Genomic DNA, 18004 nt, shown 5'->3' with positions numbered 1-18004 from the left:
GGGAGGGAGGGAGGGAGGGAGGAGGCAGCTGTACAATGCTCATGAGTAATTCTTTCTTTTCTCCTAAAGTGCTTTCCAGATCATCAACTAATTAATAAAAAAAGTTTCCGAAGGTAAAAGGTAACCGATCGAGAGCAGCACCATCTGTTTCGTAGACTCCAAGTGAAAACAAAACCCCATCCCATGACTAATTCCATCACTACCACCAGGGTTTAGACTGAAAATAGAAAGCATTTAATGCAAAAGTGATGCTATCTGCAGAATCCTATTAAGTAGAACAACCATTATGCACTAAATCTGCAGAATATAAAAAAAGCTTTCCAACAGGTTAGCCGCCCCCGACTGTCACACCTGAACACATCTCTGCCTCGCAGAGACCATGCCTAACGCCCCAGGGCCTAGGCTCAGGGGCCAGTGCGTGTTTCCCCTCTATATTAAAGGTCTAAATTCACCAGAGAGAGAAAGGAACTAAGTTTTATTCTCAGAAGCTAAACATGTTGTGATGGTTACTTCGTAGTTGAAAGAATAAAATGACCCACAATCTCAGGGTCTCCCGTGGAGGAGGAACAGGAAGCAGGTGGAAGCGACCCCTGCCATCCTGGAGTTAATAAAGTTTGTCAACACCTCAGGGCTTAGCAAGCACAGCCGTGGTGAGCAATTCATTTTCTACCGCAGCAGCGAGGCCTGAGTGCGACTTACTGAGATATCTTTCAATACCCATCCAGGACTGACCGCTCAAAGGGTCGGCGAAGACCCAGAGCAAACAGCTAAGGGATGCGGTGAAAGGATGAAATCAGCTTTCTTCTGAGACCTTTGGGACAGGGGGACCCGAGGCTGAGGGGACACCAGGACTTGTGCAGGCCCCTGTGTACGGCGGGACCAGGTGCATCCGGAATGGGCCCCGTGTTTTAAAAGAAAGATCTTTGCTGCACGACTCCTGGATGTTGGATCCATATAAAAGTCAGTGTCTTTACATGGAATCTGAGAAATATCAAGGAAGCTATTCAGTCTGCTCCACTCCTAGATTCAAAAGCCGCTCCACATACCTCAAAGACTTGCTTTTTGCCTGGTGGAAAGAGTTTGAGGCGGAGAATCAAGAGACAGTTCTGTCACCTACCAGCAACCTGACCCTGGACAAGAAAGGCACTTAACCTCTCTCTACTTCAGGCTTTTCACTGGGGAAACAGGGAAATTAGCACTGGATGCAAACTTGCATGAATGTTGTAGAACTAACGAGGGCCACAGAACGGGATGGTGGCAACGGCGGCCTCATCTCAGCACCGCCCAACCTCTCCGTGGGAAACCTGCCAACAAGGACCCGGAGGTGATGTGCTTAAGGCAGTGCCTGTGGACGCCCTGGCCCTCCTGTCCTCGCCCTTCTTTTCCCCAGCAGGCCTGGGCCCTGGGCTCTCCAGTTTTCTAGTCACTCACTGGCCTGCGTCACCAGATCTGAGCAACACACAACCTTTTCTTAAGTATATTTAATAACTCTTACCAAATCAAATTCCAATTAAGACCAAGAATATTGCAGATATTTCAATTTTCAACGTCCTCGATGGTCTATGAAACAGGAATACGAGGAATACAAGCAGAAACAGGGTTTAAAAAAAAAAAAAAGAGGCTCCTATTCTTTTATTTTTTTGCAGTACAGTGAGGATGCTCGTTTCCAAAAGGATCTTCCCACCATCAGCGGTGCAGGGTCCCACTCCCAACACCCTGAGTTAACAGGATTCTAAACATCTAAGCATGCTGGAGGGGGAAAACAGTAAGGGAAACATACATTCAAACCCTGGACTGCAAGCCCTGTTTCTCCCTGGGATTTGCTGCCCAGCTTCCCATAGGAGGTGAACATTTTTTCTAGTTTGTCAGAATAAAGACATCACAAAGTGGCCTGATACAAAGTATGTGCTTGTGCAACACACTTCCAGAGGTGACAGGAGGCAGGCTCTGGCCCTGCCAGTGAGGTGACAGCCCCGGCGAATGGATTCCAAGCTTTAGTCCAGCTTGGCAGCTCAGCAACTCAGGGCAACAAAACAACTGAGCAACTAAGTCCCGGTCACTGCACTGACGGGGGTTATGCAGGAGCCTGCGAGGGGCCTGACCATCCAAACAGCCACCTAAGATCTGTGCCAATCAAATTCTCTGTTGGCACCCAAAATATGTGGGAAGACGAGAAAGGTCCCAGTCACAGTTTCCCTGTTTCCATGGTGGGTCATCTCATGCATTATATGCCGCAGATATAACACAATGACTATTTCCTTAGCTGTGGCAAGGCCTCTTGGGCCACGCGCTGTAGAGTGTAGCTTGTATTCTCCAGCTCATGTGGGTAAGAAGCAGGGGCACCCTGGAACTCAGGCACCAGGGTGGTGCTGAGGCCCATGCAGGAAGCACTGGGAACCCCAGAAGGGGAAGGGGTGGCCATGGACAGCACAGACCCCTGCCCAGAAAGGCCAGAGTGTCCCTGGCACTTAGGAAGGGCTAGCAGCAGTCATCATCTGTATTTTGCTGGGGAGACGTGACGGCTCCCTAGGGCCACTTGTGGCCCATGTGCCCTGGGTCCTCTGGCTTCTGGCTGGATCTGGTCAGGGTGAGGTGTAGGAAATGGGAAGAGGAGGGGCGTTTGGCTAGGTGCTCCCTTGGCTGCTGGGTCACCAAGCTGGCGTGTCCCTCCAGGGAAGGTCACAGCCCCACTGGAGACGCTCCCTGCCCTCGGCCCCCTCTGCCTCTGCCTCTGCCCAGATTGGCTGCCCTTCCCCATCCTGGTGAATGGTCCCTGGGGCAACTCCACAGTACAGTGACCAGCTCAAGGACGCAGTTGTTATTCCCAGGGCCCTGAATGAATTACCTGACAGATGCCAAGATTTTATTTTCTTATACTTGTAAGAGATCTGAATCTAGTCATTTGTCCCAACAGGGCAGATCAAAACCATAAAATCCAACCACAGCCACCCTCTGTAGAGGATTTCAGCAGGAGGCTGGGTGACGGGGACCACACTGGTAGTCATTGGTCATGGAGGAGAAACCAAAATACCTTCAGAGAACTCAACTGTATCCTCCAAAGACGCCATGTGTACCACTCACTTAAGTTTCAAGCACAGGACACTTACTTTAGGTGAGTCACACAGTGCGCTCTAAGGAGCCGCTAATGACCAAGATAATGGAACATCCTGCACGTCACTAACTCTAAAGTGGGTTCAATGGGAGGTAACAGTCTGACTTTAGAAATGCCTCAGGAAGACTAAATGGGGTGCTCGGCAAGACTGACTCAGGCCTGACACATCCACTTTCCCCAAGGACAATTCTTTCTGACTTTTTAAATGAAGAATGTACTACTTCCTTTTGATCGAAAAGATGTTACTGGAAATTGGGGGGTGGTCCCCCCAGGCCCTGACTTCTAAATATGCCCCCCATTTGCTCCTCCATGCAGGGGCTCTGGGGTGGCTTTCCAATTTGGTCATTTCCATGGTACCTGCCTTCTGATTGTGTCCCCACCTCAGCAGTGGGAACTTGAATGAATTGGGGCCTTTCTGCCCCAGCCTGGTGACACATGGGGCGGTCTTATGAGCTTGGGAGGAGGAGTAGGAGCCCAACATGCTTGTGGCCACCTTTCAGCTTCCTTCAGACCCACAACCATCTGCACACACACATGCTGGCCTGCTGTAAGGCTCTGCCGTCTCACCCACAGCCAGGGGTGTGAGTGCCTGCACAGTCACACACAGACTTGGACGTCAGCGTCTGCCAGGTTGTTGTGATGTTAAAACAAAGCCACAGCCCAACCGCATGCACAGGGCACCCAGTGCGAGATAGTGGTGTGTGTGAAAGCAGGCAGGAAGTTGTCCTCCTGACCCTTGCACAGGTGCCTGGAGGACAGGGGTGCTAGCAGTGGGCCACCTGGGAAGAGGCCACGCCCCGACCCCGAGCCTCTGTGCACTGTGGCCTCGTGTGCTGGGTCTTCAGGTGGGAGGGAAGATTGCAGCAGCATGCAGCATCTCAGCCGAATCCTTCTACCAGAGGAAGAGAGCTTGGTGGCTAGGTAGCTGCTCCCGCGCATGATCACAATTTTCTACTTTTTGATCGTTTTTGAGACAGCGTCTTGCTACATTGCTCTGGCTGGCCTCAAACCCACAATGTGGTCCAGGCTGGCTTCCAACGACTTTCTACTCTTACTCATATAGCCAAAGCTCGGAAGTCAGCTGCATTGAGCTTGGACCCAAACATTTTGGGATGATAATTCTGTCCTAGCCCTTGTCATCTGCTTGGTACTCTACACGCCGGTGAGAGCGCGTGGTATGCAGGGCCTCCTGGCTTGCTGGCCTTCCAGCCACAACAGCTGGCTTGCTGTTTTTGGTACTGGCCTGCTTCTCAGAACCACTTAATGGCAAGCACCACAGGCCCATGTACAAGAGTGCTGTCCTCGCTTATCAGGAGTGAGAGGCTCAGAAGCTTGTGTGGAGGCCAAACAGGAAGCGCTGAGGTAAAGCAGAGAAGGCTGTCTGGCCCATCAGGGAGGTGAGCCGGATGTTTGGGTCAGGGGGCTCCATGCACACAACGGGGCACCTCGCTCAGCCCTACCTCCAGACACAGGCGGGAACAGGGCACTGCCCCTGACAGGACCTGCAGGCTGTACCTTGCAGTTTGGGCCATGCCAACCAGCACTCAGGAAAAGCACACTGAAAACAGAGAACGACCCAGAAGGGGCTGTGCCCACGCGTCTTAGAATGGTAATCTTCCCCAGAAGGGTTTCTGTGCCCTGTTTATTATAGTTGCATTAACTTTACCTCTCATCACGTGGGTGTGTGTGCATGTGTGAGCATAAGGATGTGTCCCCACTTGCATCTGTGGAATAACAAAGTGCAAAGCGATTTGAACGAGCCCCTCCAGGCGGCCCACGCTGTGTTCCCCAAGACAAACGACTCGGTACATCACAGGAAAGAGGAGACAGCTGCCCAGCGGCCACACCCAGCACAGAGAATGGTACTGGCAGAAGAGGCGTCTGCCTGAATGTGTTGCTCAAAGCCAGAGTGGAGCCGGCTGTCTTACCGAGTCCAGCCAGCAGCATGGGCCCTAAGGGAGGGCGGAAGCCTCACTGTGGAATGGACACTGGCCCTTGGGCACCCAGGCAGGCAGACTACTGAACCTAACTGCACATCACGGGAAGCAGCAATGACTGCCAGGGGTGAGACCACAGGCTTGGTGGGATGTCTGAGGGCCAGCCAGGGATGGCACGGAGGTGCCGGGCCCTCTTGTGCCACCCTGGAAAAGGAAGGCACATGTGGTGATCTGCCCGTCTGCTCACTGGTGGCCCTAAAGGATCTGATTTTACAAACTGGGAAAATCAAGAGCATACGTTAGAGCAGACACCCATCCTCGGTGCCCCAAGACCCCTTACCTTCAGCTGTGCCGGAGAGCCCGTCAGCTTTGAAGTTGCTGGTGCTTTTCTTCCTGCGGTGCTTCTTTCTGTTGGCGTGGGGGGAGGGCGGTGGGTCGAGCTTGGGGCTGGTGGAGCTGGAGATACTTGGGCTGGAGCACACGGAGTCACCCAGCCCCGTGTCTGCCACCGGACCGGAAAAGGCAAGAGAATGCAACAGTAAGCACAGGAGAAAGAGGACCCGGCAACCACAGTCGGTGATGTCCCCCCAGCACCACACGAAGCCCTGCACGTCACAGCCCTTCATGAGGCTGGAGGCCCAGAGCATCCCTGGGCATGCATGCAAAAGCAGACACTTTATTTCGGCACCGATGTACACCAGGGAGAATTTAAAATTCTCTGCTCCCTGTAGCTTGAGTCCTAGACAGTCACATTCAGGATCCACATCTCTGAAGCGGCAAGGTGGTAAGCTCATGTATTTCAGCTGTTTATTTTTCTCCCCCCGTAATTAGCTCGGCACTTTGGGAATGAGACGAACACTCACGAATGCATAGAAAAGCCTCCTCTCGGATAGACCGCTTTGCTGCTGCTGCATGTGCGCAGGGACAGTGCTCTCGGTTCTGTTCTAGCGCAGGACGCTGCTCATGACCATGGTGGCCCTTCACCTTCTAGTGGGTGAAGGCCAGACCAGGTAAAATCCTGATTCCTCCAGCCAGGTCCTGTGATAGTGCCTGGGGCTGATAGAGTAGACTTGTCCATTTCGATTCATGGAAGCTACTTAAAATAGGGTTTTTAAAACCAGCTCACAAATACAATGAGTCACTGGGTGCCAAACTTCCCATTTACTAGTCTGCTTTCCCAGAGAGGTCACAGAATCTACCAGGATGGCAGAACACATAGGACTGAGTGGAGGAGTGAGCAGCACGCGCCTCCCAAGGCTCTGCCGCCTTCATTTGCGACTCCACAGGTTCACAGCACTGAGACCTTGGGGCAGCACTGCGGGCACCGTTTCAGCACTACTTTTGAGCACTGCCGCTTCCCACACAGAGACTGCGGGCTCATCTCTGACTAAGCCTGCACAAGAGCTGTGGCTGGGGTGCCGCCACGGTGGCCAGCACAGAGCATCATGCCTGCACTCCCTGCTGGAAGCTGGTACCCTCCCACCACCGCCTGCCCCTGGCTCCCCCACTGGATGTGTGCTGAGCTCGTGGCGGCTTCATCCCATATCCAGCAAGCAGTGCCTGGTGCCCCTGTGGCTGACCGGCCGGCCACGGGGTGGTGTGGCCATGGTGCTGGAGGACAGGGGTGAGGCGCAGGCCGTCTCCAGGGCCACCTTCCTTTGCAGGCTCAGCCTCACCTCTCACCCGCCCTCAACCGGCTCCTGTGCCAAGCTGGACCGTGCTGCCGGTCCAGGGCAATGTTGCCCTTCTGCAGCTCCCAGATGCCCCAGGCTTTACAAGGCTAAGTTGTCTGAGGTTGTGGTCTGCAGCTATAGAATTCATACATCACACTGAGTGAGGTACCTGGTTAAACATATGGGAAGTGTTCACATTTCAACAATTGCATTGAAGGCCCAGGGCCACTCATTCCCACCAAGCCGGCCACCCTTGTACCTCCAACGCTCAGCCCCTCTCAACCCCCGCTCTCGCCGCTTTCCGAAGCAGCTCTGCAAGTCCGCCCTTCTGAGCGTCTTCACTTGCTGCAGCGCCCTGGCTGCTGCAGGGTCCTTAGTCAGCAAGAGGGGTGGACCTTTCGTGGTCGTTTTGACTCAGGGAAAAAGCCAGAAGCCAGAGGGTGCCAGACTCCATGAATAAGGTCGAGGAGGACATGCCTTAACGTTTTGACAGACATTGGTGTACATGGTTGATTAATAAGAGGCAAACAAAAAGCATAGTGAAGGTTTAAATAATATTTATGTAGTAAAAGACAGAATGCCATGAATCCTGAAGACCCTCCCTCACTGGGACCACACTTGCCCTAACATTCTTGGCAATGTGTCTTTTACTGTAACAAGGTTTTAAATTAAACCTTCACCGTATTTTCCGATCACCTTCTGTACAAATTTTGAGGGTGGTGCTATGTAATTCTTCCCGTACCATGCTGTTGTTCAGCAGCTGTAGGCTGGCCGTGGGGCTGTCCCAGGGACCGCAAGACCATTCCTTTATCTAGAAATACTCTTCTATGAGTTATTCCATGCTCAAGCCCTTTTACTTTCTGTTCTGATTTCAGAAGTAATCAGCCTCTGATCTGTCCCCTCTCTGTGCCGGGCCATGGGTAAGAAGAGGTCACCGTGCCTGTGCCATCCTCAGAGGGCTCAGCTCTGGCCGTGCAGGCTGAGCAGCAAGGTAGGCAAATCCAGCTGCCTCTGCTACTGGGGACCCCAGTGCTATAGCCCCTGTCCCTTGTGCAAGCTCTCCCGTGGACAGGCCATGTCTGTCTCCATCTGTCCTTCCTCTGCCTTGCTCTGGAGTCGGTATTAGTTGCCTCCAAGCTAAGACATCTCTTCCCTGCTCTTCCAGAGCTCTGCGGGTGGGCTCTGCCCTGGTCTCTCTGAGCCTAACCAGCGTCTCTGCTCCCAGGAGACCTGCAGGTTCCCACTCCCTGCACTGCCTGCACTTCAGGCGAACAAGGGTGCTCAGAAGTGAAACTCTCTGGTGGCTTTCAGTTCTGTTCTATTCTTTTGTGTACCTGTGTTCTGGTAGCACTTGGTCTTGTCTTATCCTGCACTGCCCTAGTCCCTCTTGGCCCTCACTGTCCATCCCTGTCAGCGGAGAAGACTCTGGAGGGTGGGGCTGAGGAGGAGCCTGCACCCTTGGGTGCCCCCATCTGCACCTGGAGGCCTCATGGAATCCCCAGGGCACCAGGTGAGTCAGCTGCGGCCCTGCGCCAGATCCCATGCCCTGGACTTGCCTAGAAAGGAACCCAGGAGCAGTCTCGGCCTGCACCCGCTGAAGGCAGGCAGACACCGACGTCCACACCTTTTCCAATTTAGAAACAGTAAGTGGCATGCGCTGGGCACTTTGCAAGGAATGACCTCTGCTCAGAGAGATCAGCACACACAGGCGCCTGGCCAACAGCCTATAGCAGCACCCTACCTGGGGGGACCCGAACCTCACTGTGGGAGGCCCAGAGTTCAAACTTCTGGTATCCAAAGTGCGGTGAGCCTGTTTCCAGGCACCTTCCCACCAGGCACAGGAAACCTTCCTCAAATACCTGGCAGGAACAGTGCTCACGCACTGCGGGTCTTGCTGGTGGCTGGGCGTGCTGTGGCTCAGGCAGGAGCTCCTGACACACCAGAAGGAATCTACACCTGGAAGTGCTGCCGCCGCTGCCTTGCCCTGGGAGACAGCAGGGTGGCCCTAACAGCACCACCTCTGTGCAGGGCTTTCCCTGGGCCCCAGTGGCAGCACCTCTGCAGCGCCACTGGGCCTGAGCTAGGGCCGCCCGCCAGGGCCATCCAGCCAGGATTGAGGACATGTCTTATCCAACTGCAGGGTGAGGAGCTCTGGGCACCGAGTGGTTGAATCCCAGACGCTGGGAACGTCCCCCACTTCGAGGCCCTCTGCCCTCAGAGGACACCAGCACCCCTAGGGGACATGGAGGGATGTGGCCAGCTGCTCCCCTTGAGGGGGAAGCCTCTGGGCTTTCTGCTGGTGATGCAGACCCCTCAACACCAAGGTTGAGCCTCAATGTGCTCAACAAGACCCACTGTCCACTGGCGACACTTTCCAAGAGGGGTGCTACCGAATGCTCCAGCCCCAGGTCCAGCTTCCTCCTTGCCCTGCCCCACGCTCACCACCCGCAGCAGGACCACTTCTCCTCAGCAGAGGCTGCCCCTGGGGCCACATCGCCCACCCCACTCGGCCTGTCCTCACCCAGGCAGACTCCAGGTCCTCTTGGCTGGCCCCCAGCCCTGCCGCCATCCCTTGCCAAGTGCTTCGGCCACTGCAGTTTTCCCAGGACAGCCACCCATGCATCCACGCCCCCTCCAGCACGTGGCCCAGCGACGCCTCCCACCTGTCTGTCCTGACCTAGCAGGGCAGGGGTCACCCACAACTCGAAACTCACACATGCAGGCTCCACTCTGTCCCCTTCCCTGCCATCTATCCTGAAGGCCTGGGCAGAGCAACACCACCCGGATCTGCTCCTCAGTCTCAAGTCCCCGGGTCCCCAGCCCTGTGGGCTTCGCATGCTTTGGAAGGAAATCCCTCCCCACTGCCTGCCGCCCGCAGAGCCTCTCACTGCTCACACATTCCACACCTGCCAGGATGACCCTCACTTTTCACTATACTGAACAGAAAATAACGCAGCACCCAGAAGCAAGCTTCCTGCCCACTGTCCTAGTCCCCATGGCTTGGGGGCTCCTTCCACATAGGCAGTATTTGTTGGTCAAGGCGGGACACAGGGTCCCCATGCTGCACCCCCTTACAGGCTTCACAAAACTCTTCCCTGACTTAGGCCCCACCCCACTAGTACTTGGTCCTGCTCCTGTCCATGTCCTCACTCCAGCTAGTGATGTGTCCTCGGTATGTTCACTATGCCCCTCCCCCACCCCGCAGGGAGCTCAGCAGGCCCCCAGGGCTTGTCCCTCCCTCCTGTGACAGGAAACCCTGGTGAGCATTCCCACCAGGCTCACGGTAAGGAAACCAGGAGGTGCTGGGTTGCTGGAGTCCACAGAAGGGCCTAGGAGTGGTATCTCCTACCCGGCTGCAGCCCACTGGCCCTGCTGCCAGACCCCTCTGTTCTGAGTGCCCCCCACACAGCCCCCAATTACCCTCTGCTCCTTATGCTGCCTGTGACAGGTCAGGGGTCAGCCCTAGGGGTCCAAGTATATTCCCAGGTGAGTGGAACTGCCTTCCGGTGTGCAGAAGAGAAGTGCCGGCAAGTCTGGGACAGTTTTAGGACCAAGCCCAGGGTGTTACTGTGTGAGACACTGTCCCGACAGCTTCCTACTGATTGGGATGTGCTAGCAGGCAACCAGCTGAGGCTATGAATGGAGTCTTTCGACAGCAACACCCCCCTCACTTACTAGGCTGTCCAACAATAAAGGGTAAAACCCCTGTCCCCATGGAGCCCACGGGGAAGAGCCGTAAAGACTGCTCATCTAATTTCCTGCTCCATGCCTTCAGTAAGAGGCCATCTTTCTTGGGCCTTGGCTCCGGGACAAGGAAGGCTGTGGGGCTATAGCCGTGTGCATGTGCAGAGTGACCAGGACACATCCACAGAGGATGGCGACGCTGACCGGGGACCTGCAGGGCCCAGAGGAGGCTGATGGGGAGGTGAAGGTGCCACTACTGAGTCAGGAGAAGGCCCAGGAGCTACACTGAAGAGGAGAGGAGAAGATATGTGCTTGCCTGTCTGTGGGTGGAGGCCACCTCCAGAATGATATAGGGTCGTCACGCATGCAGGGCAAACGCGGTAATCTCCCCGGTGACACAGAAAGCCGAGCTGGCCTTCGAAAGCCCCTGACGTTTTTGTTGTCAGAGGAGGAGTGTCATCAGTCACCTATGTGCACTTGATGCCCAGGATCTAGAAAGCACTGTCCCCACCCCCATCTGCAGGTGTCAGGGCTGGGGCTCCAAGGCAGGGCCAGGGGCACCATCATGGCTCTAGTACAGAGACAAATGGAGGCAGGGAATGACTTTTGAGGGGTGGGAACAGTCTCTGCCCCCTGGGGTGTTCACTCCAGCTTCCCTGCTGGAGGGGGTACAACCAGGGCTGCAGTGATCACTTTGTGGGCTGCATTTTTGCTGCACTAGGAGCAGAGAGGGGCACACAAGCACCTAGGGACCACACACTTTAGGAGGGGACATGGCCAAGAACAGACATTGCAGGAAGGAGCCATTTAACATTCCCCAAGTCTAAAATCTGTGCACCTGAAACACTGAGTGCAGCAGAGGCTGCAGACACCCCAGCTCCTCCTGACTGCCTTCGAAGAATGCATTTTGCTTTGTATCAATTACTGGGCAGTGGGACGGATGATGACCAGGACTGTCGGCAGTGTCTCGTGCAGGTGTCGAGACACAGGGAGAAGCAGGCTGTGCCGAATTAAAGATGCAAGCACCTCATTATTCCACATCCCAGGGCTTTGATGCAGGCAGTTGGGGTCCTGAGATGCAGGGTGCTGGCCTGGGATGTCCCGTGCTCAGTGCTGGCTATTAGTTCTTCCTAATCGGGCATCAGTGTTCAAAGCACACCCCCCAAAAAATACATAATGTGAGCCATAACGATCCCACGCGGCAGGCTGGCCGAGGTTGGGCTGTGAAGTATAGTCGGGGAAACAGCTTCACTCTTCACTCCCAGAGCTGACAAGCATGACTAGAGGGAGAATAAAATAACATTCCGCGCGCATAAATATCAAGCGGCCTGCCCCAGACTGATGGGCCAGGAATGTATTCTTAGCTATCATTCCGGCAGACAGGCCCAAGGACACTCATAACTTATTTTACAATCATTTAGTTTCAGCTCAAGTGGAAAACGTGACAACTTATCTCTGCTGACGAGATGCCATGTCGAGCCTTACAATTAACTCTCCTCCGATTATCTGCCCAGCCGATCATTAGCTGGGCCGCTTTTGATGAACAGCCGCAAGAGCTCGCCTGGGTGAGAGCCACTGCCAGGTGTGCCCAGGGCTCCTGCGGTCTGGGCTGATCCCCATAGCACAGGTCCAGCCCAGGATCCCCAGTCCCTGCGGCTCCCGGGAGCTTTGAATGTGTCGGAAGGGAAGCGAGGAGACCTGGAGCCCTTTAGCTCTGAGTTGGTGCGGCCCGGAGGCCACGGGTTCTCCCAGTGCCCTTGCTCTCGAGCCCCGCCCATGCCAGGCCTCCCTGGGGCAGGAGCCTGTATTTCCCTGAAGGCCAGCTCTCTACAAGCGCGCCTCAGGCCACCCTGCCACCTCCAAGGGTGTGGAGTGAAGAGGGGACATCAGGAAGTTGCTAGAAGAAGCCACCACACTCCAGTGAGGCTGTAGACGCTGCCTGAAAGGCTGGCCAGCTGCTGACTTCCTATGTGTTCATTAAAGACACAAAGACTCTGCGCCGTGTGCGCCTAAGAGCATGCATCTATATGGACAAAAAGGAAGGAAAGGCCTGGGCGCAGATAGGCGGCAGGATGGGCTCACACAAGGCCCATCTCTCCTGCTTCCACACACACCTTGACTTACCTCCCTGGCAGGGTTAGGTACATTATTAAAATCTTTTTTTTTTTTTTTTTTTTTTTCTGGTATGAAAAGAACCTTGAATTATCAAAGACAGAGTCATTTGTCGGTGCCAGGGGGGATTCAGTTGCGGGCCAAGGCCTCCCAGATGCCGGAGAAGAGATCACTGGGGGGACTAGTAAATTAGAGCCCGCTGGCTCTGCGCCCGGGCCAACAAGAAGAAGCTAATTTGGATCCTTAATAAGGGCCCTGTCCCCTCTGAAGCTCAGAGGGATGTGTGGGCTGGTAAATAAAGAACGGCCCCCTCTGGCACCCGAGGAAATCACAACACCCCGGGTCCCTGTTGAAAGGGGAGTGTGAAGTAGAGTTCAAACCCGCGCCCCTGCTCGCGCGCTTTGACGGGGCTGCAGCGGGAGGAGGCGGACTTCATTCCACCTCTGAAGACGTTTCAGAGCCTGCATTATTGTGCGCTTCCCTTTGCCGCTCGCTCGAGCAGGGGTACACAATGTCAGAAGGGGCAGCGGGGACCCAGCGGGGGACCTGGGAAGATGACAGGTGTTGGGGGAAAGGAAAAGACAACAGAGTGCTGCACTGAGTTACAGAAAGGGGCGGCAAGGCGTTCAGAGGGGGAACGGAGAGCAAATCGAGGGGAGAAGGATTTGCGGCTCAGGCCATTTTCAGCGACACCTCTGTACATTAAGCCAAATACGCAGGAACACGAGAACTCCAATCTCCATTAGAGGAAGCCCTCAATTAATGAAATAATGTTCATAAACACCTAACAGAAGAGCACAAGTTCTGCGCAACCATGAGCTGTGGTTCAGGGCATCCTCAGGCTGCGTATGCAGATCTGAGAACGTGCACACATCTGCCGGTTCATGTACTTTAAATTGACTTCAAGAAAGCCAGTTTTCAAAAGAAACAGAAAGGAAAAAAAGGCGAGGTCATGGTGTTCAGCACTGCAGAACTGACTGAGGACGACGACCGAGTGCCCTGGACAGTGTAGCCAACACGGGAAGGGCCGGGGCTCAGGAGGACCCACAACAGAGGCTGAAGGCTGTGGACCTGGGCTCCGAGGCTGGGTTTGCGCTGGGGACCAGCATGGTTGCTGGACTCCAGTCACCTGCCAGGATCTGGCTCTGCACGCCAGCAGAGCAACAGCAGACCCCTGGCCTTGTGCTGCAACCCTGCAGGGCAGGGAAGAGGAGGGCAGAGCAGCGGAGAAGCCCCAGGAGGCTGCCGGCCTGTCACATGTCACTCTCCCCAGGCTTTTGCTGCTTTTTCCAGGGCCAAGCACTGCTGGGCCACCGGGTCTCTGCCTTCATGTCCAGCACCCAGGCCTTTGGAGCTTTTATCTTGCCCAGCCACCACCGACTTCAGGGGCAACAGGAAGTGTGTGGAGGGCACAAGGGACAGAGAAAATCTGCAGAGGCTCATGAGGGGCGCATCTGGAAGGAGCATGCTGTGGAATGCGAGTCTGGCTTTGACATTTAAGGGTCAAAAATCAGATTGTTCTCCAGTTGATTTTTCATGAAATGCAAGCTGCGCAAAGTTTGAATTAATCCAATGCACTCTGAAAATCGTAAAGGCACGCTGAGCAGGACTGTTAGGTGGAAATGAAATCATTTCAAGAGATTCCCATTTCTTTCTACAGCCTCACCTCTTTTTACATAATCAGCCACAACCATTCCTCAAGTCAGGTGTTTCTACTGCTAAATTCCAGAGATGCTCTGTCTCTCATGGAAGGCTACCCCAGTGAGCTGAGCTGGGGAGAGCTGGAACACGCCTACTAGGAAACTCAATTACCTCAAGCTAATTAGATGGACAGCCGTTCTTTGATAACACACATTTCCCATCTTGGGAAACTTAGCAGTTCTATTGAAAGTCACAGGAGTCAAATTACCAATTGTGGCTGAAGCAGGTGTCCGAATCCACAGGAGGGCTAGCATCGCCCGGGCTCTGTCCAGGGTCCTGAAGATGCTGGCCACTCACTGTACGGAGGACAGAGATACATCCAAACTAGGTGCTTCTACCACACCTGTGCTCACCACGTGCTGACACAAGACTGACCATGGGCGTCCTGGCTTTAAGTAACATGACAGACAGCAAGCCAGGCTGAAAAAGGAGCTAATTCAGTGGAGCCCAATTATTCCATCAACACGGGGTTAAATGTCATTAAGTGATAAGTACTAGGATGCATCCCCCCCTCCTTCCTGGGACGATGGAAAGAGTTGAACCCAGGGTCTCTCACCTGCCAGGCAAGTGCTCCACCTGTGTGCTACATTCCCAGCCCCCTCATTCCCATTTTATATATGGGGAGCAGAAGCTGCTTTGGTTTGCATAGTTCTTTCTTTCCCTGCCACTTGCACAGGTTTTGAACCTTTGAGCATTAATCAGCAGGTCTATATTTTCCATATTTAGGACAGTTCTGTGGGTCAGGCTCAAGAAAATAAGTGTTTGTGGAGCTGTGGAGAGATGCTGCTGAGCTGTGGTAAGTCTGTGCTGCCTGCACCACTGGTGAGCAAGTGCACACTAGAGGGCGTGACCTGAAGCTCTTTCAGCTTCAAACGCTGCACCTGTGAGATTGGATCAGCGGCCTGATCCCTGCCTCACCTCACACCTGTTCTCCTCCCCCAGAGGCTGTGGTGCCAGGTGGATGGCTGGATGGAAAGACGACCACCAGACTCACTCTCCCATCAGGCTGTGTAAAGCCACTAGCAAACAGACACGGCCCCTCGCCCAGAGCTGGCATCCCAGAGAGTACAACCCACATCCCAGAGAGTACAACCCACAAGAGAGACAGCAACGACTGCGGTGCACAACGCTGAAGCCCCAGGGGGTCAAGGAACTGGCAGGGCACACAGGGTCAACTCAGCAGGCGGGGCCTTCCCTAGGTCCTGAAAACCCCCAAACATAGCCTCATGGGATGAGGCCGTTTTCCCAAATAACAGTCACCCAACATAGTTAAAACTAAAGACTTCGCACATGGAACTGCAATGCAACCTGCGTTACGGGTACCAGAAGAAGAGCAGATCTGGAACAGGCCAGTTGTGAGAAGTGCCTCGGAGAGACTCGGGACGTTACTTCTACCTCTGCTGTCAGCAGATCTAGATGGACGCAGTGTGGCTGCAGCCGGCGCCCTGGTGCACACAGTGCGGGGGACGGGGCCCACGCCTCCGCGAGCTATGGCCTGGATCTGGGGTGGTCCCCTTCTGCTGTTATTTCTTTAGTTTTTTTAAAAACAACTTTAGCTGTACCCAGTGCACAGGTGTGCCAAGCACAGAACTGGTGTCCAGCTAAAAAGCCTATTAACAAAGAAGACTATACCATGAGGATCATGGCAGTGCCAGGAACATTTGAGTGAATGCTCTAAATGCAGAAAAAAGAAAAGTCAGGCCCACATATGGCTGCATAGAGAAGACCTAAGGGTCTTCAGCACCATTTAACTACCAGCTGAACACCCTGCCTGCATATTCTTACAACCTGAGCACTTAGAAGAATAAATTTTCCACATATTATGATGATAAATTATACCTTATTTTCCCTTGGGCATCACACACGACCTTCTGTTATGTCTGAATTTAAGTGCAGAACGGCTGAGCATCTTCTGAGGAAATTAAATGCTGATGTGCAAAGTCACAGGCCCTATTGTCTGTCCTCACGGAAGTGACATCTTGTAAACGTCTACAGCAACATCCAAAGGATTCCATTCTCTGCAGCTGCAGGCCTCTCTCCTCAGCAGGGTGGTGGGGGAGGCAGGGCTGAGCCCTAATGGGACCCTGGTGGTTCCCAAGCTGTGGCTGCAGGGGGTGAGGGAGGGCAGCGACACTGATAGTATCATGGTCACTTGAGAGAGAGAGGCCCCAGTCTTTCCGCCACACCTGGGCTCTGACAATTGCCCCAGTCACAGGGCTGGAAGTCACTGAGCAGGATGCCCCTGCCCCTTGGGCCTCTGGCTCTGAGGGCTGCTCTGAAGGGGTGGCTTCCACTGGGACCTCACCCACAGGGAGCTGGGACATAGAAACCTGCAGCTGTGACCACAGGAAGGCAAACATCAACCACCCAGGACCACCAGGAAGACAGGGCCCGGAGTCAGGCTCATGACCCCCAAGGATACCCAAGGACTCTGTGTGTGTCCCTGAGACTTACTGACTGGACAATAACTTCTGTGCCTCCTCCCCAGGGGACACTGTTTGGGGTCCTGGGAAAACAGCAGAACCTATGCAGAATACTACAGTTTGAAAAACAGAGGAAAAGCCTTATAGCTCAAAACCCCTAAAAAGAATCCAATCCGAACTGTTTATCACTACAGGCTGGTGCAGCACAGAGGGACCCCAAAGACTTTCCCCCAATCTGCACCCAGTCCTGCTGTGGGCACCGGCTTGAACCTATGAAAGCTTCTAGCACCAAACATTTACGATTAAAACAGAGTCTGTAAAAAGCCCCCACATAATTTGAGGTTCTGTTCTGTTGAGCTTTACAAAGGCTTGAGGGGATTCCCTTGCCAGCCCAGGGGGGAGAGTGCCTCCCACCTGATGCTTTGGAATTTTGCTCACCTGCTCCTAATGGGGACTGATGATGGCACTGTGGGTTTCACGGGGGTGTGGGCGGGGCAACATCTACCTTCTTCTACCTGGAAAGGGGGTACTGGTATTACCAGCCCGGACTGTCCCTGATGGCAGCTGCACGCTCCCTGGACAACGCCTGCCTTGGAGCGGAAGCCATTCTGCGAGGCGCTAATGAGAAGATGAAGCTGAGGACTGCTCACCGCGGGCCATGCTGGGCAGCACACAGCTCCACCCAGCAGTCCCCAGGCCACCTGGGCAGGGGCAGGCAGGAGGGCAGACTGTCCTGTCCCTGCAGTGCTGCTTACGGCACAACCTTTTTATGTATGTAGTATGTATGTATTTGGTACAGAGTCTCACTACACAGCTCAGGCCTGTGGTCATCCTCCTGTCCTAGCCTCCCCAGCACTGGGATTGCAGGTGTGTGCCACCACGCCCGATCTTGGTGGCTGACACAGGGTGCCTATGGTTCCAGGGCCAGCACAGCTTGCAGTACCGGCAATTGAACCTGGGTGTTTGTGACTGTCAGGAACGTACTTAGACTGCTGAGCTATCTCCCCAGCCTGTACGTTTTAGGCATGTCACCGTTTACACCCTGAGGGTTCTTGGATTGCGCGTTCCTGATGGTCACCTGGGCAGGTGTCATTTCATCCAGTTGATACTTGTACTGTATAAATTTGGTAGTTATTTTTATATTCCCTGTTATATCATCTTATGAAATTAATGAAAAGATGTAATTTTTGGTCATCCTGTCTTGAAATAATTGGACTCATAAGTGGATAGTTTAACAATTATCACTGGGCATGGTGGTACACACCTGTAATGCCAGAACTCAGGAGGCTGAGGCAGAAAGATCACTGTGAGTTTGAGGACAGCCTGGACTATAAAGTGAGACCCTGTCTCAAAACCAAGCAA

The 18004-nt window shown here is 54.0% G+C and overlaps 1 protein-coding gene across 4 annotated transcripts in view; it reads right to left on the bottom strand.

Moving 5' to 3' along the window:
• Positions 1-18004, bottom strand: part of Agap1 (ArfGAP with GTPase domain, ankyrin repeat and PH domain 1) — a 473220-nt gene that overhangs the window by 97689 nt on the left and 357527 nt on the right. For all 4 annotated transcript variants that reach the window (XM_023722112.1, XM_004637336.2, XM_023722113.1 and 1 more), the window contains one exon: positions 5390-5551. In XM_023722112.1, the coding sequence (XP_023577880.1) occupies positions 5390-5551 (162 nt within the window). The remainder of the gene's footprint in view (positions 1-5389; positions 5552-18004) is intronic.

This window comes from Octodon degus, unplaced genomic scaffold (genome assembly GCF_000260255.1).
Source record: "Octodon degus isolate 3935 unplaced genomic scaffold, OctDeg1.0 scaffold00089, whole genome shotgun sequence".
In the NCBI taxonomy this organism is placed as follows: domain Eukaryota; kingdom Metazoa; phylum Chordata; class Mammalia; order Rodentia; family Octodontidae; genus Octodon; species Octodon degus.
The sequence above is the reverse complement of the archived record's forward strand: the minus strand, read 5'-3'. Positions and strand labels throughout refer to the sequence as shown.